At 44.9% G+C, this 22,847-nt stretch overlaps 8 protein-coding genes across 8 annotated transcripts; 6 read left to right on the top strand and 2 right to left on the bottom strand.

The window, feature by feature from the left end:
- Window positions 1-34: 34 nt before the first annotated feature.
- SAMD00019534_054890 (hypothetical protein) lies at window positions 35-845 on the top strand (the record flags this gene model as incomplete). The annotated part of the gene is made up of 3 exons (XM_012898980.1): window positions 35-50; window positions 301-555; window positions 685-845. The coding sequence occupies 3 exons, from the start codon at window positions 35-37 to the stop codon at window positions 843-845; spliced, it is 432 nt and encodes a 143-aa protein (XP_012754434.1).
- A 187-nt stretch (window positions 846-1,032) lies between these two features.
- Window positions 1,033-2,894, bottom strand: SAMD00019534_054880 (hypothetical protein; the record flags this gene model as incomplete). Its single annotated transcript, XM_012898979.1, has 6 exons — window positions 1,033-1,337; window positions 1,393-1,539; window positions 1,632-1,919; window positions 1,984-2,160; window positions 2,233-2,538; window positions 2,597-2,894. The coding sequence occupies 6 exons, from the start codon at window positions 2,892-2,894 to the stop codon at window positions 1,033-1,035; spliced, it is 1,521 nt and encodes a 506-aa protein (XP_012754433.1).
- Window positions 2,895-4,120: 1,226 nt separating this feature from the next.
- SAMD00019534_054870 (hypothetical protein) lies at window positions 4,121-5,596 on the top strand (the record flags this gene model as incomplete). The annotated part of the gene is made up of 1 exon (XM_012898978.1): window positions 4,121-5,596. A coding segment is annotated over one exon (1,476 nt), but the record flags the coding sequence as incomplete, so codon positions are not given.
- A 2,855-nt stretch (window positions 5,597-8,451) lies between these two features.
- On the top strand, window positions 8,452-11,408 carry SAMD00019534_054860 (hypothetical protein; the record flags this gene model as incomplete). The annotated part of the gene is made up of 3 exons (XM_012898977.1): window positions 8,452-8,580; window positions 8,656-9,079; window positions 11,323-11,408. Coding segments are annotated over 3 exons (639 nt in total), but the record flags the coding sequence as incomplete, so codon positions are not given.
- Window positions 11,409-12,304: 896 nt separating this feature from the next.
- SAMD00019534_054850 (hypothetical protein) lies at window positions 12,305-12,933 on the top strand (the record flags this gene model as incomplete). Its single annotated transcript, XM_012898976.1, has 2 exons — window positions 12,305-12,686; window positions 12,776-12,933. The coding sequence occupies 2 exons, from the start codon at window positions 12,305-12,307 to the stop codon at window positions 12,931-12,933; spliced, it is 540 nt and encodes a 179-aa protein (XP_012754430.1).
- A 146-nt stretch (window positions 12,934-13,079) lies between these two features.
- SAMD00019534_054840 (hypothetical protein) lies at window positions 13,080-13,427 on the bottom strand (the record flags this gene model as incomplete). Its single annotated transcript, XM_012898975.1, has 1 exon — window positions 13,080-13,427. A coding segment is annotated over one exon (348 nt), but the record flags the coding sequence as incomplete, so codon positions are not given.
- Window positions 13,428-14,251: 824 nt separating this feature from the next.
- Window positions 14,252-15,967, top strand: SAMD00019534_054830 (hypothetical protein; the record flags this gene model as incomplete). The annotated part of the gene is made up of 6 exons (XM_012898974.1): window positions 14,252-14,681; window positions 14,739-14,845; window positions 14,972-15,538; window positions 15,624-15,647; window positions 15,719-15,835; window positions 15,902-15,967. 6 exons carry the CDS (start codon window positions 14,252-14,254, stop codon window positions 15,965-15,967), a joined length of 1,311 nt encoding a protein of 436 aa, XP_012754428.1.
- Window positions 15,968-17,123: 1,156 nt separating this feature from the next.
- On the top strand, window positions 17,124-22,834 carry SAMD00019534_054820 (hypothetical protein; the record flags this gene model as incomplete). The annotated part of the gene is made up of 3 exons (XM_012898973.1): window positions 17,124-18,140; window positions 18,219-22,193; window positions 22,271-22,834. 3 exons carry the CDS (start codon window positions 17,124-17,126, stop codon window positions 22,832-22,834), a joined length of 5,556 nt encoding a protein of 1,851 aa, XP_012754427.1.
- Window positions 22,835-22,847: the final 13 nt, after the last annotated feature.

The following is a 22,847-nucleotide window of genomic DNA, read 5'->3' as shown; positions in this document are numbered from 1 at the left end:
ACCTCGTACACAGCAGTATACACAGCCATCAACCATGAAGAGAAACCCAAGTATGTGTTCAACTCTATACTATACTACTCTCATATCATCACATCATCAGCATCGATCATCGCGATATTGGATACACTTATCAAGTCAACTTCATTGGATTGATTGAATGATTGAATCAAGGATATCGGATACGAGATGGATGGATGTCAAAGATGGATGATGAAGATGGTGATGATGAAGTAGATGATAAAGATACAAAGAGAGGATAATCGGATACTAACATTCACATCTAATCTCAAACTTCAATAGCTGTCAGCTCCTCCCGCAGAAAGTCCAGAAAGGCCCACTTCACCGCCTCCTCTGGCGAGAGAAGAATTCGCATGAGCGCTCCATTGTCGAAGGAACTCCGTACCAAGTACAACGTCAGATCTGTCCCAATCAGAAAGGACGATGAGGTCCGTGTTGTCTCTGGTGACCACAAGGATCACTCCGGAAAGGTCGTTGCCTGCTACAGAAAGAAATACGTCATCCACATTGACAAGCTCACTGTCACCAAGGCCAACGGTAAGCATCCACATAAGCAGCAATAGCGAACACAAGCAGCAACATACAATCGATCATGTGATGTGAGGATACAAAGGAAGAACAATAATGACTTACATATCTCGATCATAATCATTCAAACTTAAACAGGAAACTCTGTCCCAGTTGGTGTCGATGCTTCAAAGGTTGTCATCACCACTTTGAAGTTGGACAAGGACCGTAAGAACTTGTTGGAGCGCAAGAACCGTTCCAAGGAGTCCGACAAGGGAAAGATCAGCAAGAGCGAGGTTAACTCCGCTGATGTCAACTAAACAGAGTCTTTATGGGATACTAGTGAATAAACGGCTGTTGCAAATCAAACCAACCATTTGTCATTCATCTATGTCTTGTGTCGACGCTGTTGCCACTTGGCACAACTACAAGTTAAGTTAAGTGAAGATAAGTTAAGTATGTTTATTATTTGATTGATTGATTGACTGATTGAGCGTCACATCAGTCTTAGAGGACATCTTCATCATCTTCTTCATCATTGTCAGAGTCGTGGTCAATTTCAATGTTGGCAATACGATTGCCAATGTCACTGAGGTCCACCTTGGTGGAGGCGGTGGAGGTGGTCGATGTGGTGGAGGTCGAGCTGGCTCTTGTAGTGGGCTTGGCTCGTGCTCCAAGCAATGAGTTCAGGTTCTTTTGTTGTTGTGACATCTCAACTGCTGGTGCACTCTTCATATCCTTCTTGGACAATGCCTGTCCATAGTCAAGACCCTGTACTTTGTTATCGATGGCGGAACCCTCATAAACAATCACTTGTTGATGGTTAGCAATGATTGGATGGATAGTGGATGGATGGATGGTACATACAATAATAGTTTGATTGAGAGGCTACGACTTGAGTGACCTTCTTGGTCAAGATGAATGGATCGTCAAACTTCAGCTTGGTTGGGTTCCACATGGCCTCAGTTGCCACCTTGTAGTCAGCTCCGAATGTGTATATGTCATTTTGTTCAGCTGGGAAGAAGGGAAGAGAGTGTCAGCAAGGATGGAATATTCCATACCATGAATGAATGAAAGAGTGCGAAGAGGCAACAACAACAACATACCAAGTACAATGTTATAATATCCACTCTGTGATATCTGTTGAACATTACGTATTGGTGTGCCGGATGAAGAAAGCAACTCTGGTGTCATCTTTGGTGCAAAGTAGTGTCCCCAAACGTAACAGTCATTGTCCGTGGTGATGGCGGCAGAGCTGTTCATTCCACAGGAGATCGATGTTATCTTGTATGGCTGCAGTGAATCAATATGTATAGGCGAATGTCTTGTCTCCTTGACGCCATGGCCAAGCTGTCCATCCTCACCTCTTCCCCATGCGAATATACTTCCATTCTCTGTGGCATGCGTGGAGTAGGTATTAGTGTTGGTCAATTGTCCATCATCAATCAATCAACATACGCAACAAGGCAACAGTGTGCTCATCTCCACAAGCAATCTGCTTGATCTTGTAGGTGAGGAATGTGGCACAGTCGACTGACACTGGCTCATACTTGAACGTGGTGATCTTCTTGACGACAATGAAGCTTCCAATGCCCAAAAGATCGCCTCTGCCCCATGCAAATAGGTTTCCAAGCTCTGTACAAACACAAGGGATCATCATTGTTAGGAATTGTAATCGATCGGGAATAACCAAACAATCATACATACCATCAACTGCAACTGAATGTCTGTTACCAGTGGCGTAGAGAGTGACCTTCTTGTTGGACAGTGCTGGCACTGGGTTGGGAGTGTACTTGTTCTCATCGCTCGAGGTTCCATTGAGGTCGCCCTTGCCACTGATCAATAGCTCTCCCTTATCCGAAAGGAATGTTGTATGATATGCTCCAGCGAATACATGCTTCGCCTTGCTGACCTTGGTGTTTGTATTCTGCAATGCACTGTCTGCGCTGCTGGCATTCATCGAACCCAACTGACCAAACTTGTTCGAGCCTGTATAGTATAGCTTGCCATCCTCTGTTGAACAATGTATAGGTCAGTGAATGAACGAATGAATAAGAGATGGATAACATACTGGATACAAAGTAGATGTGATCGGCACCAGCAGCAACATATGCGACGTTGAGGGGATATGAGCAGGGTAGTCCAGTGGGAGTCTTGAGTTGGACAACAGGCTTGGCACCCAACGCCATTTGATTCTCTTGGTTACTACCAATGGCTACGACGAAGCCACCCTTTATATGATTAGAGTCCAATGGTTGAACTACATATGTTATCTTCTCCTTATCAGTGACCTTATCCTTTACATTATCGACCTTATCCTTAACATTGGTTGCAAGGCTTGATGTTGTGGCTTTGAGCTTCTTGAACATTATGCTAGTTTGTTTGGTTGATTCGATTGTTGTTCAAACTTATAAGTGATTATTTAGTTATATTAGTTAGTGTTGAAGTTGTAAGCATTGAATAATAAATGAAACTTTGAATTATCATCATGATGAGTGGTCGAGTCGGGACACACCAAACCAGGGAATGAAAGAATGAAACACAAACAACATGAAGGAGCTGTTGTAACCCAGATGGTGTTCGGCAAAACAACAAGAGTGAAGTCTAAGATTGAATTGAATGAATGTGACCTGAGATACATACAACAGAATTAGGTACTTAGGCTTGCAATTGATCAACTTGTAAACAGTATGTCACAGATCAGAACTTCATATGCATATCACCAGACTCATGAACCGGATGAATAATAATGTAATATTGACAAAGTGTGAATATCAAGTAAACTACATCGATCGATCAATCAATCAATCTATCAATCTATTATCTGACGTCATTCTGTCACACCCCTTTTTATTTGATGAATGGGTTGTAGTGTAGTAGCCAATCCATTCAATGGTGATTGGAGGGTTATCCCTTTACATTCATTCGCAGGACAAACTATCAAACAATGACTTGAAGTTGAATTTGCCGGCCCATTAATTTATAATGTTTGTAAGATGTAACATCAAACACTCTTTTGTTATCACTTAATCTATGTAGACTCGGTAGATTATCTCTTGTACAACTCATATATATAGTAATAATATATGAGTAGTACTAAAAGTATAAATAATGAATGTTCACCATTGATTGGTCAAACATTTATTATACTACTACTAATTGGGTAATCAAACAATTTAATAATGTTGTACAGTAAGTATAATAATGGTATTTGAATTATAATTCAATTAATATACTAATTAATATATAATATTCCAGAATCCATTTCCAACCTCTCGGGATTCACCTCCAAGAATCAATTGAGCATCAATGGTAGCCAAGTTCAAGGATCAAATAATAATGGCGTATTTGTTCAAACATCCAACTGTATTAGTGCCCTTTTAACATTGTCAGGTAGTGGAGATATATCCCTTCTTGGTCTTACCATATTGTCTGGTCAAGGTTACATCTCCATTGGTTAATCAATCATTATCTTGGTACCAGGTTGAAAATATCTCCTACTTATGAACATTATTCAATTAAAAGTTGTTTCAAACTCACTTTGTTTGATTGTTCATCAAATGAATGAATGAACGAATTGAGTTAACTTGCTTGAGATAATATTTATATAATGGATAGAGACAGGAGCAGAGATAGAGATAGACGATCCGACAGAGGTGGTGGAGGTGGAAGTGGAGGTGGTAGAGATGACTACAGAGGAGATAGAGATAGAGATAGAGGTGATAGATACAGAGACGGTGGTGATAAAGATAGAGACATAGATAGAGGTAGAGATAGAAGATATGATGATAGAGATAGAGACAGGAATAGGAGATATGACGATAGAGATAGAGATAGAGATAGAGACAGAGATAGAGATAGAGATTACAAAGATAGAGAATATAGAGATATCAATAGAAGATATGATGAAAGAGATAGACGAGATGGTGACAGGAGAGATAGTGATGTCAGACCACCTGTTGTGATCAATGGTAGTGGTGGAAAAGATAGAGATAGAGATAGTAGGGATAGAAAAGACAACAACAACAAGGACATTCAATCAACAACTACAACATCATCATCATCGTCTCGACCATCAAACAACATCTACTTTGAAAGAGATCAAAGAGGAAGAAGTAGAAGTAGAAGTAAAAGTCCAACAGGTGGTCCTGCTGCAAGAGGTGGTGATGCGTCACGTCATTACAACAAGTCGGGTGGAGGCGGAGGAAGTGGAGGTGGAGGCGGTGGATACAGAGACAAGCCATCTGAATCATTCCTCCAACATAGAAGACAAAAGAGAGACGAAGCATCATGTAGTCCTGTGTTTGCCAGATCACCATCGCCACCAAAGATCAGGAAGTCATCGCCAAGTCCATCGTCCAAGGACAGAGGTGGAAGTTCCAAGAGCAAGAGAGACAATGACGATGACAAGAAACGACGATCAAGAGACAGGTCAGACTCTCCATCAGAGTCCAGCAGCAAGAAGAGGAAGTCAAAGTCAAAGAAGAAGAGCAGCAAGAAGAGGAGAAGTTCATCAATCTCAAGCGACGACGATTCATCATCAGACGACTACAGTGACAGCAGCAGCAGTAGTAGCGAGGACGAGAGAAGGAAGAAAAAGAAGAAGAAGCACTCCAAGAAGAAGAGTAAGAAGAGACACGCCTCGAGCGATGAGGAGGACGACGCCACGATGTGGGAGGAGAAGGCAGAGGAGCAGCCACTGATGGACACTGAGGTGGGCCCACGACCACTGCCCCAGGCTCAAGTCGGAAGCTATGGAGGCGCAATGATGCCCGGTGAGGCAGATGCCATCGCCTCGTTCGTCCAACAAAACAAGCGTATCCCTCGAAGAGGTGAGGTCGGTCTGTCCAGTGACCAAATCGCCACCTTTGAGGAAGCTGGCTACGTGATGAGTGGCTCGCGACACAAGAGAATGAATGCCATCCGTATGCGAAAGGAAGGTCAAGTGTACAGTGCCGAGGAGAAGCGTCAGTTTGTCATGATGAACCGTGAGGAGAAGGCCAAGAAGGAGAACAGGCTACTGTCTGACTTTAGACAGCTCGTCAGTTCCAAGATACAAGAGAGTGAGGACAAGTAAGTAATAGGAATAGTAATAATAATACTGCTACTACTACTTGTATCCGTGGACATACACCGCTTGGAACATTGACATGTAATGTAATGTGAGGTGATCAGATGGTACAAGTCCAGCATCTTTCCGTTACAATCCAGTCCCTACCATTCAAACCAGGAACCCAGATACCACCGGACTTGGAAGACTCTTCCGCCCCCTCGAGTCGATCACCCACAACATACATGTGTATTTAAGGAATAAATGATACCTACATGAATGGGCAAGGCCTTGCCCACCTGTGACCAAGCAAGACATCATCCACAATACTAATCTATGTTGGTCAAACAAACACACTTTCAAGTTGCTTGATATTCGGCATTTGCTCCGATTGATCAATCCCAATTCATATCTCTGTGAATGTGTGTGTTGAGTTCCACAGCGGCCTTGATGTAATGGGCTTTGATCATTTCAGATGGCACTGGGTGACCTTGATGGTGGTGGAAGGTAGTGCACTGAATGCTTGAATGATTGCGAGCATCAACGTGAGTTGATTCAAACAAAGGGGCATGCACATGAATGAGTGGATAAACCTTGGACTATCTCCTGTGAGGGACTGTTTCATTATTGAGCCTCTAGATACCTCCATTTTATCCATTTTATTTAATGTGGTAAGTCCTGTCCCTCCCTATCCTATCCTACATCCTACCCCTCTTTCTTCTCCATACACATCATATCCAGGAACATGCAAGCAAGCAAGGAGCTGTTTAAATCTATTCTTCATCATTGTTGTTGGACAAGGATAACAATCACTTCACTCTAAAGTCAACAACTAACATCAACAGTCACATAATCACTCATCAATCATCAATCAACCAAACATATTATAAACAATCTATATTGACCATACTTGTAGGGTCACTTTGATTGCTTGTTTGTGTTGTTTTGTTGTCTTTGCATTTGCAAAGTTGTAATACAAGACACAACAACAACAATAGCATAAACACCAAAGAACGACCCAACTCGTAGCCAAACAAATCGATTGGGAGACACTAGATCAGATCTAATCAAACCATTATCGATTCGTGAGCAGCATCAACACACCTGGACATTAAACATTAGGAGTGAAACAAGGAACAAGTGCCTACTCTCTCTGCCAACACTGCCAACAATATCGCGACCCGACCTGACCAAAAGGCTAAACGCCAGCCAGCAGCCCCAATCCAATCCAAAGACGGAGACATGTATGTATCTTATTTTGATCGCCGACAATGATGAACACGGTGTTGGCCCAGACAGAGGCTACATCCAACAACACAACCAGCAACACTGCCATCCACTTTACACTTTACCATACTTCCGGTATCTTCGGGAGACGAGTGTGATGTAGCCATTATGATCACCATCACTATCAATCAACCACACACACACATGCGACCACAATATCAACGTAGTTGACGACCTACCGACCGACTCACATTTCCCAATCATCGATGACTGATGTGAGCAGAGTCGGCTTGGTCCTGTGATTTATTACTCTCTAATTCATGCCGACAAGTGATCATCCATGCCCACACTCACATCACACACACACACTCTAACCCGACATGGTGGAGACACACTCCGCATTTTGATATTTGTTTTTTTTTGATCAAGAGTGTGATTTTTTTTAATATGTTTGCGTGTGTAAACTTTGTATGATGTGCTGGACCATGGTTGCCTCACATGATTGTCAGCCATCACCCAATAGATACTGTTATTATTTGAATAATTTAACATCACAACAAACAAAACTAAACAAGGTTTGACCAACTTGCCGCAAATCGCCCTTGTTGGGGTTCAATCAAATCAATCAATCAATCATTGCAGCCGAGGGCAAACATAACAACAACATCATCAGCAACATAATACATAACATCACTACCATACATACATACATACGTCCAACAATCAAACAAACATTTAAATATTATTATATATCTACGTACGGCAAAGCATACCCAACAACACGTAAATACCAAGACAAGAACAACCAGATAGCTCGTCATCGACTCTTTGTGACTTTGGATGTGTGCATGTGGTAGACTCGCGAGTTTGTATTGTGCCATTTCCCCAAGGGTGCGATTCCCAAGGTGTCGTCGACGACGAAGTCAGGGCCATGCATGGCCAACAACGTTGTTGTTGTAGTTTGTAAGGCGGTGATCAGAGATCAGATCCATCCATCCATTCACGCGGCAGACTAGTCTGCAAGTTAGCCAGCCAGGCGTGTCACTTCACAACAACCTAGCCAATATCAATCAAAGTGGTGGGGTTAGTTGTGTTGGGGCACCAATCCACCATGAGCTCGGGCTCGCCCCACACATCTCATTTCAATTAACGCAACACACACAGAGCTCTCAACAACAAACAACAAACAGAACCCTACTGTTGGTTTTTATTTTTTATTTGTGTGAATCTCACTACTCACACAACATCAACGTTTGAAGCCTGGCTTTGGCTTGGCTTGACTTGACTTCCGAGCGAGATTACTTGCATACATTGATGCCAATCGATTGCTTTTTTGTCATTACATTCATTCATTCACACACACACATACATTCATATTGGCATTGTTTAAAAGATAAAGTTAACAACTAGTTAGTTATATTGACACATCATTATCTAATCATCTCATCTTAACAGCCCCGACAGGATAAAGATTAAACTTTGGGTTTAGAAACAGGAGATAGACAGACAGACAGACAGACAGACAGACAAACAGCAGGCAGCAACAACAACGTAGCAGCAGCAGCAATAACAGCGGGCAGCGTAGTAGCAGCCATTTTTCAAAATATATACAATCATATATAGTATAGCAGAACAAATAGAAATAGAGAATGAACTCAACTTCGAATAGAGTGTTGAGAGAGAGCATGATGGGCTCAAATGGTGTGAACAGAGGCGGCGCAGCCGGAGGCTCACCACAAAGCAATGACATGCTATTAAATAGAGTCAGCGACTTGGAGGTAATAACACTCATTCAATCAATCATACATGTTACAGGATCACTCACATCAATCATTCAATCAAATATATTACAGGAGGAGAACTCAAAGTTACAATACAGGATAATGGAATTGGAAGCGATCAATGGACATTTGAAGGAACAGTTGGAGTACTTCCAGACAAAGTTGTTGGAGAAGAGCTTTAATGAGGATAGAGATCTTTCCAATTGTTTGTCGGACATCTACGAGAGTCTGAGCAAGGACAGTCAATTGTTGTCGACATCGCCCGGCAGCGCATCGCAGGCCCACAAGCCACCAACAAACAATCACTCCAACACCAACAAATACATGAACAATAGCAGCAGCATGGGATCGTTGCCAAGCGTCTCCCCGCTTGGCGTGCCCAACAGCGTCACAAAGAAGGCGTCGCTGAGCAGGAGCTCGTCGGACAACTACATTCAGCAGTCGCCCGACACTGCCGACTCGTCGGACACCACACCAGTCGACGAGGCCTCCCTTGCCAAGAACTGGTCGGCCGCAGCGCCCAAGCAGCGCTCCGAGTCGAGGATATCAACTCAGGTCAGCGCGTACACACCACAGAACACACCAACCAACCCTTCGCCATTGACCAACCGTCCAGTCAGCGTCATGCACGCCGCCAACCACCTCGCCTCCTCCACACCTGTATTTACCAACCCATCATCACCAATCCCCTTGTCCTCCTCGGCATCGTCGCTGGCCACCTCCTCGCAACTCGGCACAAGCCCTGTGGTCGTCTCACCCGACGCCTTTGGCTCACATGAGAGCCGTCGCAAGGTGCCACCAATGCCCCTGCCACCCTTGCCCGGTGACAGACGCAGCAAGACCTCACCCTTCCCATCCAACTCACCGGCACCCATGTCCAACCCATCGCTTGTGCGCACAGCATCCGTGGCGCCCAAGCCAATCAGCGTGTCGAGCGGAGGAGGCCGCCCCTCCACCCCCACACTCATGGCGTCCACTGAGGACGAGCAGTTCGAGGAGCCCGAGAACCTGGACGACCCCAACCTGGTGCTGATCAAGAACGAGACCGGCACCTACCTCGTCAAGGGAGGCACGCTCGAGCGTCTGGTGCAGCGTCTGAGCTACGACAAATCACACGACACCGACTTCTCCAGCGCCTTCCTGCTGACCTACCGCTCATTCACCACTCCAGTCGAGTTATTGGACATGCTCATTCAATCCTACAACGTCATCGAGGAGAACGCCTCCATCCCTCCAGCTCTCTACGAGAAGAAGAAGAAGATCGTGCGCATGCGTGTCGTCAACGTCATGAGGACCTGGGTCGACAAGCATTTCCACGACTTTAGCGAGGACCCTACGCTGGTGTCCAAGCTTGACCAATTCGTTGGCAGCCAGATCATTATCGACTTTGAGGCCATCGGCAAGAACATCAAGAAGCTGCTATTCAACGGCCGTCTTGTGCCAATCCCCACATTCAACGACCCGGCGCCCGCATCGATCTCACCCAAGACCAGAGACGCCATGTTCCTCGACCTCGACACAACCGAGATTGCTCGTCAGCTGACACTCATCGAGTCAGAGCTGTACCGCAAGATCGAGTCAAAGGAGTGTCTGGGCCAGAGCTGGAACAAGCCAAACAAGGACGAGCTGGCGCCCAACATTGTCGCGTTCATTCGCCGCTTCAACGCAGTGTCGATCTGGGTTGCCACAGAGATCGTTCGTACCGAGAAGATCAAGGACCGTGTCAGCGTCGTCAAGCGCTTCATCCTCATCGCACAGAAGTGTCGTGACATTGGAAACTTCAATGGCTGCATGGAGATCCTCTCTGGTCTCCAGAACTCGGCCGTCTACCGTCTCACCAAGACCTGGGAGAAGATCGAGTCCAAGCCACTGCTCAAGAATGCCTACGACGAACTCCTCGTCCTAATGGCACAGAAGAACAACTTCAAGGACTACAGAGCTGCACTGCACTCTGTTCATCCTCCATGTATTCCATACCTTGTAAGCATCATCTACATCCTCACAACTTATCACATGATCACTTCACTAACCATCAATCAATCAATCAAACTCATTAGGGTGTATACTTGACTGATCTTACATTTATCGAGGATGGCACCAAGAACACGCTGAACAACAGAGACGATCTGATAAACTTTGAGAAGCGTCGTAGGATATCGGTGGTGATTCGTGAGATTCAGCAGTACCAGCAGACACCGTACAACTTCAACACCGAGGAAATCACACAGCGCTACCTTAAGAATTTGCCAGGTCTCACTGAGAAGGCCTTGTACAAGGCCAGTCAGCTGTGCGAGCCCCGTGAGCAGAGATCGTCTTCGTCAGAGTCTGTGTCTGCCGCACCCGGCACCACACCAAACAGCTTCAAGAAGGAGTTCTCCATCTCGTCATTCATGAGCTCCCTGAAATAGAGACCAGGTCCACACACATTAGGCCAAGGCTGTGGCACCAACAACAGCAGTTTATTCATCATAGATGTCCTCGGGACGTCCTCATGTACGACAGACAACATTTCCTGTCAGTCTGTAGCGAGAGAGATCACCGAGGAGAGATAGCGAGACCTCAAGAGGTCGCATCGCCATGCACATCCTTTTTTTTCCCCATCATCATTGTAATCTTACCAACTTCCACCTTCCGCCATTCATCCACCCAACAACCAACCCAGTCCACAACTCCCTCATACTCAGCAACACACATATACTCATGTATTGTATTATTGCACATCAACATCCTCAACAACTGCCAACCAACAACCAACAACCAACAACAACCCATGTCTATTCTTCTTCCTCCTTGGACACCCAACGGAATTGTCCCAAGCGAGGCCTGGTTTAATWAAGATGGGTAAAGGCCTTCTATCCACAAACATGAAGACTCCATCATTCTTAATCGCCTAATTCTGGCAATCAAAAATCAATCATGGATAGAATCGATACCTCTACCTTTTGTTTGTGGTTGATGTTGTTGTCTTCAAGAGTCTCGGTAATGCATGCCTATATAAGGTGAATACGTATAATATTGACCGAAAAAACCGAAACGAGTGATACAGTTACTATCTGTTACTCGATCACTCAATCTAGCAAAGTCAATAGATCAACTCTCAATCAACAACAGCAGTACTCAGGTGAGTGCCCTGTCACAGATTACAATGGGAGCGGAGTCATTCTTCGCAAGGTATGGCCCGATCAATGATCGTGCGCCACCCTCATCGCAGTCATCATACGACGTGCGAATCTTCTACCCTGGCGCAGCGCTGCTGCCAGAGGACTACATGAAAGGTATGAAGTATAGATCATTATTATATCTTTATATTAATTTAATAATAAATGGTTCGTATATTGATTGGTTCAACAACATAGCATAATAAATAATAACAAATCAATTGGATAACAATACTTGATGTATTTCAACCGAATATCTATAACAATAATCAATGTAAACTGAGAAGACATCTATTTCCGAATGTAAATCATTCCTTTATTTATTGATTTCTCAACCACTTTGAGTATATGTATTGATACTTGTTTGATCAGAGATTGTTTGGTTTATTAATTGATATTTGTTAGTGAGTGAAGTTCATTTATGATGAAAGTCAAAGGTCAAGTTACCTTGGTTTTGTTGATCACACACAACCATCAACAAAGTTCATAATTTATTTAAATTATCTCTTTGACATATATTCATACACATACATATATACACAACAATAGAACACAAAAGTAATATGAGTTCAACAACAACGACAACATCAACTAGTAGTACGACTACTCCAACTATTATACCAGGTGGACCAACTGGTGCACTGGCAGGAGCTCAACAGGGAAAGATAAATACAGCGACAATACCAAACTATAAGAATTGGACCGTTGTCTACCCTCAATATATAAACTCTGAGCTCACGAGAGATCAAGGCAGAAGGACTCCCAAAGACAAGTCTGTAAAGAATCCTCAACTGGAGGAGATTGCAAAGTGTGCTGGTGCCGTTGGTCTGAGCGCTGTTCTCGAGCCACACAAGGGATACCCATCAGACTTCTTCCAGCGAGGACGTGTCAAGATTCAAATGCTCAATGAGCAGAAACAACCATTTGTATCAACCATCACAAACAGTATGTACACATTCATTCATTGATCAATGCATATGCTGTTGCTAACAACAACAACTATCACAAACATTGCGTCAATCAACAACAAACAGAAACAGAGCTGTTGCTATTTCTAGCAGAGAAGATCAACCTTGTTGCACCAAATAGACCTGAGAACTTCAATCCTTTGTGTATGATCCCAACGCTGACTCAACAGCCAGCAGTCAAGAAGGACAAGGAGGACAAGAAGAACAAGAAGAAGGGCAAATAAATCTTGGTGTCGACTCCAAGAAGAAGAAGTCACATATATGTTATCAAACGTATCGATCGATCGATCAGACGACAGACAGGCAGGCAGACATACAGATAATATATATATATTTGATAAGATTGATGATGATGACGGACTTGTCATGGCAGCTTAAGAGGTGATTTGAGCCATCCACGTTCGAGTAGATGTGGTTCCAGTATCCAATAGACACCGAATGATAGAGTTGATGCACCGATCAATGTAAGGAATCCTTTGCTCTCTGGATGACTCTTGCGTATCATCAATGAATAGATGCCTGATGCACCGATTATCGTGCCACTCATAGCATGGCATGTCTTGCACTCTCCAATATCCTTGTCCTTGTATGGTTGTAGTTGTTGCTGCAGTTGTGATTGTTGTTTCGGTTCCTTCAATATATGCTGTGGCAGGTCATCATCATCGATTGTTGACTTGTCGTTATTATTATTATTATTGTTGTTCATGCTCTTAAGTCTTCTTCGTCCTATGTTGTCTGGTGGTGGCTACACCCTACTATCTCATATATTGGATACAGATACAGATACACAATTGTAGAGATAAATACGTATTGGTGTGTGTTTATATGTTTGTGGTGGGCGAGACAGAATGAATCACACACACACTGGCACATAAATCGGAGTTGAACTTGACACGACATCCAGTTGTCATTGCCATTTATATCTTTATAACTGGATCTGTATCTTTATGAAATGAAAAGGTGTACCTACCTCATCAATGAATGAATGTATCTAAGTTAGATGTTTGATGTTTGATTTTGGACATGGAGACTTAGAGGTAGACAGAGATATTATATAGTTATAAAGAATAGATAGATATAAAGATAGAGATATATAATAATATGATCTCATCTTGTTATAGACAGAGATGTATTTGTATAATAGCATCAATATTGTTGATTGTCATAGTCACTTTACCACATTGTATATACTCAACCAAGATAGATGTTGAGTTTAGGAGTAGGAAACTAGAGTTGATACATCTGGGGTCAACATCAAAGAATGACAAGAACATCAATAATAGACAGAGAATGGTCAATCCAAGTTTGGAAATGGATACAATGTACAATATAGTAGAGCCACAATCACAACCAACAACAGTCAACTTATGGATATACTTCAAGGATAAAGGTCCAGGTCGTATACCTTCAACATCAACGACGACACAATACTTTGATTATGAAGTGTACCAAGAATATATCGATCAAGTTATCAATTCCCAACAACAATCAGTCTTACTAGTTAGACATAAATCAAAGTGGTTGAATGCAATATCGTTGTCAATGAATGTAGATCAGTCATTGTCACATGATCAACAACAACTTCAGGTCCACAATGTATATCAGTCGATCAAGAATATCAATTCAGTGTTGAAGGTGTCAGAGGTCAATCATCTTACATATCACGATCAAGATCACGTCAATAATGTTAATGGATTTGGTGATGGTGGAGCAGACATGGATAGAAGAAACTCATTTGTCGATGACTTGCAATCCCACCTAATCGATGGTATAGAGTATGGACGTTCATATCAAAAGTTACAACAAATTGGAGTTATTCAAGCACATCAGAATGGATACAGTGGCAAGGGTGTCAACATACTAGTCATTGACAGTGGATTCCTAAAGGATCATGAGAGTATCAAGAGCTGCAACATTATAGCTGAGAAAGACTTTATCAACAACACTGGAAACACTCAAGGTCAACTTGGAGGTATGATCACGGTATCTCGATTGATTAATCGATTTATTAACTTGTTTGACTATATAGATGTTCAAAATAGACATGGGACCAATGTACTTTCCAACATTGGTGGATGGATGCCTGGATCAATCATTGGTGTGGCACACAAGGCCAACTATATACTCGCCAAAACGGTAACATTATGCCTCAATCATTCCATCTATCCTTCCATAAGACGTTCCATTGAACCATGTTGATATACCCTACCATTCAATTAATCAATCAAACAACATAGATTTACTAACAATGTTAATACTTAGGAGATTATTGATAAGGAAGTACCTGTTGAAGAGGACTACCTTATATCAGCTTTGGAATGGGGACATTCACAAGGTGCTCGTGTCGCCTCAATCTCACTTGGATATAGTGCTTGGTTCAAGTATTGGGAGGTGGATGGAACATCTTCAATATCAAAGGCTGTGGACATTGCACATCAGAAGGGAATGTTGGTTGTGGTATCAAGTGGAAACAATGGGGTGAGTGGAATCACACCTCCATCAGACTGTCGTGAATGTATATCAGTGGGAGCTGTGGACAACTTTGATGTTATTGCCACATTTAGTTCGATTGGACCTACAGCAGATGGTCGTCGCAAACCAGAGGTAGTTGGTCCAGGAATGCTCATATACTCTGCAGCTGCAAGTTCACCATCTTCATATGAGTTTGTCAGTGGCACTAGTATATCTACACCATTGATTGCTGGTTCAGCTGCACTAGTAATGGAGGCACATCCTGATTGGACACCATCAATGGTTCGAGAGGCATTGATATCAACAGCATCATCAATCTCATCACCAGACAATTATAAAGGATATGGAGCAATCAATGTATGGGCTGCAATCAACTACCAACCAAATCAATGCACTACTCAATGTTCAGGTCTATGTATCAATGGTACATGTACATGTACAGATAAAGATACATGTAGTGTCAATGGTATGTACCACTGTATCAATCCATCATCTCATCAATCAATCAATAATTGATACTAATATTTATATCTCCAGTCGTGTGTGGATCAGTTTGCCAAGAGAACAGTGGAGAATGTGATCCAAACAATTGTTACAGGTGCAAGAATCCTATTGATATATCACACAAAGAGAGACAAAGATCAAAGTGTGGAGGTATGTGTAACTAGTTGCAAACCAATCCATCAATCAATCATTTCCATGTTACTAACATCTATCTAGATTCAATGCTCGAGGACCCAAGAGCCAATTCTGGAATACGATCACCAAGTTCCAATCCATTTTTAATTGTCAGTTTCACTCTACTCTGTATTCTAACTAGTTCAATATTGGTATCATAATTATCATATTTAATATTAAAATACTGCCCCAGGGAATTGTTCCAATATATGAAAATTGATTGATTGTTGAAGTTCCATTAAGAATGAAATTGGAAAGTGAGTGGTCAAAAGAAATTATTTTAATGAATTGGGGGTTGGTTGAGTGGGGTGAGTTGAATGAATCAAGTGAAACATCTCTCACTCACTCAACCACCTTGCAAGTTGTTCAACAAAGGCGCCATCACAACATAACAAAACAATCAAGCAACCAACATCATCATCAATCTATCCCCTCACATCTCATATAATATCATATCATCATCAGTACTGTACAGAAGAGGCGCCCCAATTAATTCAAACAAATTGGTACATTACAATACATTAATATTTAAACAACAATAACAGTCAGTTTCAATCAATCAGGGTCACCTGTTTAGTCAGTTAAGGTACATATCATAGCATCACGTTATCTCAGGTCAGACACGCCCACCGGGGAGCTGAACTATCAACGAAACACCATCTACACCAAATCATCATCATCAACATATATATTAATATATTATAAATAGATTGCAACAATTGGATCGTGGATTGATTGTTTGATTGATTGATTGATTGATTGAACATCAACCATCATCCATCATCCATCTATTAATTCGATATCCCTTTTGTACCAATCACGGTAGAGGGACAGCTAGGCCTACAGGTCCTTGCTCTTTGTACAAGTATGTGTACATATTATTTATTTGTTGTTTATTGTGCATATTATAATTATTATTGATGTGTAGACGATAGCGATTGTTGAGTACATTCATTCATCCATTCACATGTCCACATTGTTGTTGACTGGTCAGCCACACATGCCCATCAACTATTCAATCATTCATTCAATCAATTTGACCTCATACTCATACTCTCATACTTATAATCATATCATACAGACACAGAATCGAAACGACGACGATAACGATATCGACACCGAAGAATACATAACCGACATATATATTATAAACATATCAATCACAATCACAAGAGGTTGGGCATCATATACATACATAGATACATAGATAGATTACATAGATTACATAGATAGATAGATACATTGGATACATCAACGCATATGAATGAATCCAGTCACTACGTCTCCATTGCAAGCACCGGCGGCATCATATCAACATCAGCAGTTTCCTCACGCACTGCAGCAGCAGCATCAACAACACACACTGGCACTCGGTCAACAGAGCAATAGTACACAGCAGACTGCATCGCCGCCTCAGTCATCTCAGTCGTCATCATCACTGGCAGTCAATGGATCGGCAGCACCCAATGCCACCGACTACAATCAGCAATATCAACAGATGCTTCATATGCAGCAGCAGCATCAACAGCAACAGCAACAGCAACCTCAGCAGACTGAGTCTCCACCAATGATGATCTCAATGCAGCAGCAGCAACAGCAGCAACCTCAACAGACACAGCACCAGCCGCAGCAGCAGTCATCATACATGATGGGTCCCATTGAGAATCAGATCAATCAGTTCCAGCAACAACAACAACAGCAGCAACAGCAACAGCAGCAACCCCCGACGACGCCGACTACACAACAACAAACTCAACAAACACAGCAGCAGCAACAGCAGCAGATCCAACAACAGCAGTTACAACAGCAGCAACAAACAGCAGCCAAACAACATCATATGATTCAACAGCAGATGCTAATGAGCAAGATGGCACCTCCTCCTGCGCAGCAGCAACAACATCAACAACAACAACAACAACAACAACAGCAACCAACACAGCAGCAGCAGCCTGTTGGGCAGCCGATGCCTCAGACTCCGCCTATCTCCTCACCCATAATGGTACGCACACAGCAGCCACAATATCAATATGCCGAGGCGGCCACTGGGCAGCTACACCAACAACAGCTGATACAACAGCAACAACAACTGCCGCAGCAGCAGCAGCAACAGCAGCCGCAACAGCCAGGGATGGGCGTGCCACAGCAGCCAACTGGAGTGGTGCAGCAGCAGTCTACACCACAACAACAACAACCTGTAAATCCACAGCAACAACAACAACAGCAGCCACAACAGCAAAAGATACCCATATTAACAAAAGAGAAGTACATTGAAATATACCAAGTAAGTAGTTCAATGGCGAGGCATCGACTCCAAGTCAATCACGATCACTCACTCACTCACAATCAATCACAACAATAGCGCCTGGATAACTATCACAACACTGCATATGACTTCAACGATAAAGCTTATCAAAACTGCGTGTACTTGGTGGTCAAGAATCGACCTTCACTTCAGCTGTCAAGTCAGGAGACAGAACTGATCAACAGAGTCAATACAGTGCTGAAGAGGACCTTCCCAAAGAGTGCCCAGACGGTCAAGTCGCCTGGCATGCCCTCACAGCAACAACAGCCACAGCAACCAGGACAACTACCACGCGTCGTACTGACGCAAGAGCAAATCGACCTGCTAAAGCTACAGCTCAAGGCATTCTCATACATCTCCACATGGATCGAGCAGACGCAGAAGGGATTGCCGACCGAGCCCATTGCGCCCGAGCTCATGGCCCTGCTCAACGTGTCCAAGAGCAAGTTGCTGGCGTCATTTCCCAAACCCAACAGCGTCACACAACCAACATCAGCAACGGCGGTCGCTACAGGTGGTGTTGTGTCACCCTCTGCGCAATCCGTGAACGCCTCTGCACACCCAACGGCGATGTATATGTCACAACCAATGCCCATGGGCGTCGCACCCGGCAGCGCGCCAGCCACACCCGGAGGCCTGTTGATATCCTCCCCTCCTGTAATATCAGTATCGATGCAGCAACAGCAACAACAAGTCGTTGCCGCGCCACCACCCATCCAGATACAGGCACCTCCACCACCCCCACAGCCACAATACGTTCTGCCACCCGTCGAGTCCCTGAAGCCTGCGCCAGTCGACTTTATGACGCTCAAAGAGTCTGAAGAGAGCGCGATCAAGAGTCGCATGAGCCGCAGGATCATCGACGTTAGGGAGCTACTATTGACGTGCACCGACGACACACTTCGCCTGCAGCTGACTGTCGAGCTCAAGCAGCTGACACTGTTTGACCTGCAGCGCAAGGTGCGCACAGAGATGCTTGAGTACGCCCTCGAGAACAATGTGGGCGCCAGCTCGAGCAAGGTGGGCGGCACTGGCCACTCGTCTGCCAACAAGGTGAAGAAGCCGTCGCGCGATGCGACGCGCACCAAGCAGCAACAACAGGAGGAAGTGGAGAAGACACGTTTCCAAACATTCATCTCGTCCGTCCTGCAACATGGCAAGGACTTCAAGGAGTACCACGCCAACAAGATGGTCAAGGTCAAGAAGGTATCGAAGCGCGTGACCAACTACTTTGTGCAGCTGGAGAAGCGCGAGCAACAACAGCGTGAGCGTGAGGAGCGTGAGCGTCTGCGTGCGCTCAAGACCAACGATGAGAGCAAGTACCTCAAGCTGCTGGAGCAGACCAAGAACCAGCGTCTGCGTGAGCTCTTTGATCAGACCAACGAATTCCTCGACAAGATCTCACATCTCATTCAGAAGGAGAAGATGACCACGACCGAGGAGGTCGAGCCTGAGGTTGGCGCCGAGCCCCTATCACCCAAGACCGGTACCACACAGTCTGCGCCACTTGTCAGCAAGGCGCACTCTTACTACTCAAAGGCTCACTCGATTGTGGAGGAGATCCCCGATCAACCCCTGCTGCTAGAAGGTGGCCAACTGAAACCCTATCAGATGCAGGGTCTGCAGTGGCTCGTATCACTCTACAACAACAAGCTCAATGGTATTCTGGCAGATGAGATGGGTCTGGGCAAGACAATCCAGACCATCGCACTGGTAACCTATCTGATGGAGAAGAAGAGCAACAAGGGCCCTTACCTGGTCATTGTGCCACTGTCCACACTGTCCAACTGGGGCCAGGAGTTCACAAAGTGGGCGCCCAAGGTGCAGAAGATCCTCTACACTGGCAAGAAGGAGGTGCGCAAGGCTATCTACGAGCATCACATTGCCCCCTCGACATTCAACGTGCTGGTCACCACCTACGAGTACATCATCAAGGACAAGAACATGCTGGCCAAGGTCAAGTGGGCCTACATGATTGTGGACGAGGGTCATCGTATGAAAAACTATAGTAGTAAGCTGGCCGTCACCCTTGGCAGTTTCTACTCCAGTCGATACAGACTATTGCTCACTGGTACACCTTTGCAGAACTCGCTGCCCGAGCTGTGGGCCCTCCTCAACTTCCTGCTGCCAAACATCTTTGACAGTGTTGACGACTTTGAGCAGTGGTTCAACGCACCATTCGCGGCCACTGGCGAGAAGCTCGAGATGAACGAAGAGGAACAACTTCTGATCATCCAGCGTCTGCACAAGGTGCTGCGTCCATTCCTCCTGCGACGTCTCAAGACCGAAGTGGAGTCACAGCTGCCCGACAAGGTGGAGAAGGTGATCAAGTGTGAGATGTCTGCATTCCAAACCAAGATGTACAACCTCATTCGCACCAAGGGTATTGCGCAGTTCCAAACTGGCTCAGGCCAGGATGGCGGACCCAGGATCTCCAAGGGCCTCAAGAACACCCTCGTACAACTGCGAAAGATCTGCAACCATCCATACCTCTTCTACGACGACGAGTATCCCATTGACGAGATGATGATCCGTAGTGCTGGCAAGTTTGACCTGCTAGACCGCGTGCTGCCCAAGCTCAAGGCATCGGGCCATCGTGTGCTCATCTTCTCCCAGATGACACATTTGATCGACGTCCTCGAACAGTTCTTCTACTACAAAGGCTACAAGTATCTGCGTCTGGACGGTTCGACCAAGTCCGAGGAGAGAGGACCACTGCTAAACCTCTTCAATGCAGAGAACAGCGAGTACTTTATCTTTGTGCTGAGTACAAGGGCCGGAGGTCTGGGACTCAACTTGCAGACTGCCGACACAGTCATCATCTTTGACAGTGATTGGAACCCTCAGATGGATCTACAGGCTCAGGACAGAGCGCATAGAATCGGTCAGAAGCAGGTGGTGAAGGTGCTGAGACTGGTCACGTTCAACTCGGTCGAGGAAAAGATCTTGGCGCGTGCCAACTTCAAGAAGGAGCTCGACAGGAAGATCATTCAGGCCGGTCAGTTCAACAACAAGTCCAATCGCAACGATCGTCGCCAGATGCTCGAGTTCCTCATGACACAGGACGAGACCGCCGAGATGGAGCGTCAGAGCGTGCCGAGCGACCAACAGATCAACGAGATGATCTCTAGGACACCTGAGGAGGTGGAGCTGTTTGAGAAGATGGACCGCGATCGTGGCGAGCTCGAGGCCAAGCAATGGAAAGAGGCGGGCAAGAAGGGTGAGCCACACCGACTATGTACAGATGACGAGCTGCCCGACTGGATCAAGCAAGAGGTTGAGTTGACAGAGGATTTGGGCTTCCAGTTTGGTAAGCGACCCGGCCAAAAGATGGACCTGGATCTCAAGATGACCGAGGAGCAGATCAAGAAGATGATTGAGAATGGTGACTTCAAGCGACGAAGGACCCAGACCACCTTCTTGAACACCAGCGAGGTGTATGGCGATGAGTACGACGACCTTGCCTCATCCTCATCCTCCGAAGAGGAGCAGGAAGAGTACCAGGCACCCACCAAGAGCTCATCCAAGCGCAAGGACCTATCATCAGATGAGGAGACGCCAACGAGAGGACCAAAGAAGAAGGCAAAGACTACCCCTGCCAAGAAGTCACCCTCCACATCAACTCCAAAGACTCCATCATCCTCAGCCTCCACGCCAGTTGTTGGCGCCCCAACTCCTCCAGCGAGGAAGTACAGTGGCCGTGGCAGACCAGCCGGCACCATCAAGAAGAAGCCAACAACAGAGAATGAGATGAAGTACCTGGACATCTTTGACACAGTGCGTTTGGACGTTGATGAGGACGGACGAAAGAGGTGCGAGATCTTCCTTCGTCTGCCCAGCAAGCGAGACTATCCAGACTACTACAACATCATCAAGGAGCCAATTGATATGAAGACCATCAAGGACAGGATCACAGGCAAGAAGTACAACTCACCAGCCGAGTTTGCAGCCAACGTCAACACCATGTTCTACAATGCTCAGATTTACAACTGTTCTGGATCAGAAGTGTTTGAGGATGCTGTATATTTACAGGTATGTCTACAACATCACTCACATGCATATCATATTCATGGTCAATGACACTAACAACATGCTGTTACCACAAATAGAATGTGTTTACAAAGCTTTTCAATCAGAACTTCCCCAACTATCAGCTGGCACCCCCAGAGCCTCCATTGTCCCCATCACAGATGCTCCATCCAACTGCCGATCTCAAGGAAGTCGTTCCAATCTCCCAACTGCTCAACTCCAACAGTCCCACCAGCGACTCTGAGGACATGCGGGCAGACACGTCAAGGCAAGGCAACAACATCTTCACTTTTGGCAGCAACAACTTTTCCCATGGCAGCAGCAGCGGAAGCGGCAACAGCAGTGGTAACAGCAATAGGAATGCCAATTTCTCTTCTCAATCCAACAACAACAACAGCAGCAGCAGTAGTAGTAGCAGCATTAACAACAACAGCAACAGCAGCAACAACAATGGCAACAGCAAGAAGAGGCCATTCGATCCAATGTCCCTATCGAACATGGTCAGCAACGATTCACCAACGTCATCCCCACTCACACTCAACTCCAACTATTCCAACGCCAAGCCTTCAAAGAGCCATCGAAAACCAGGCTCATCCAAATACTCGGACTCAGAACCAGAGTCCGGTATGGACGACGATTATTAAACAACGTATCCAT

Source organism: Acytostelium subglobosum (assembly GCF_000787575.1).
Source record: "Acytostelium subglobosum LB1 DNA, scaffold: scaffold10, whole genome shotgun sequence".
Classification (NCBI taxonomy): Eukaryota; Evosea; class Eumycetozoa; order Acytosteliales; family Acytosteliaceae; genus Acytostelium; species Acytostelium subglobosum.
The sequence above is the reverse complement of the archived record's forward strand: the minus strand, read 5'-3'. Positions and strand labels throughout refer to the sequence as shown.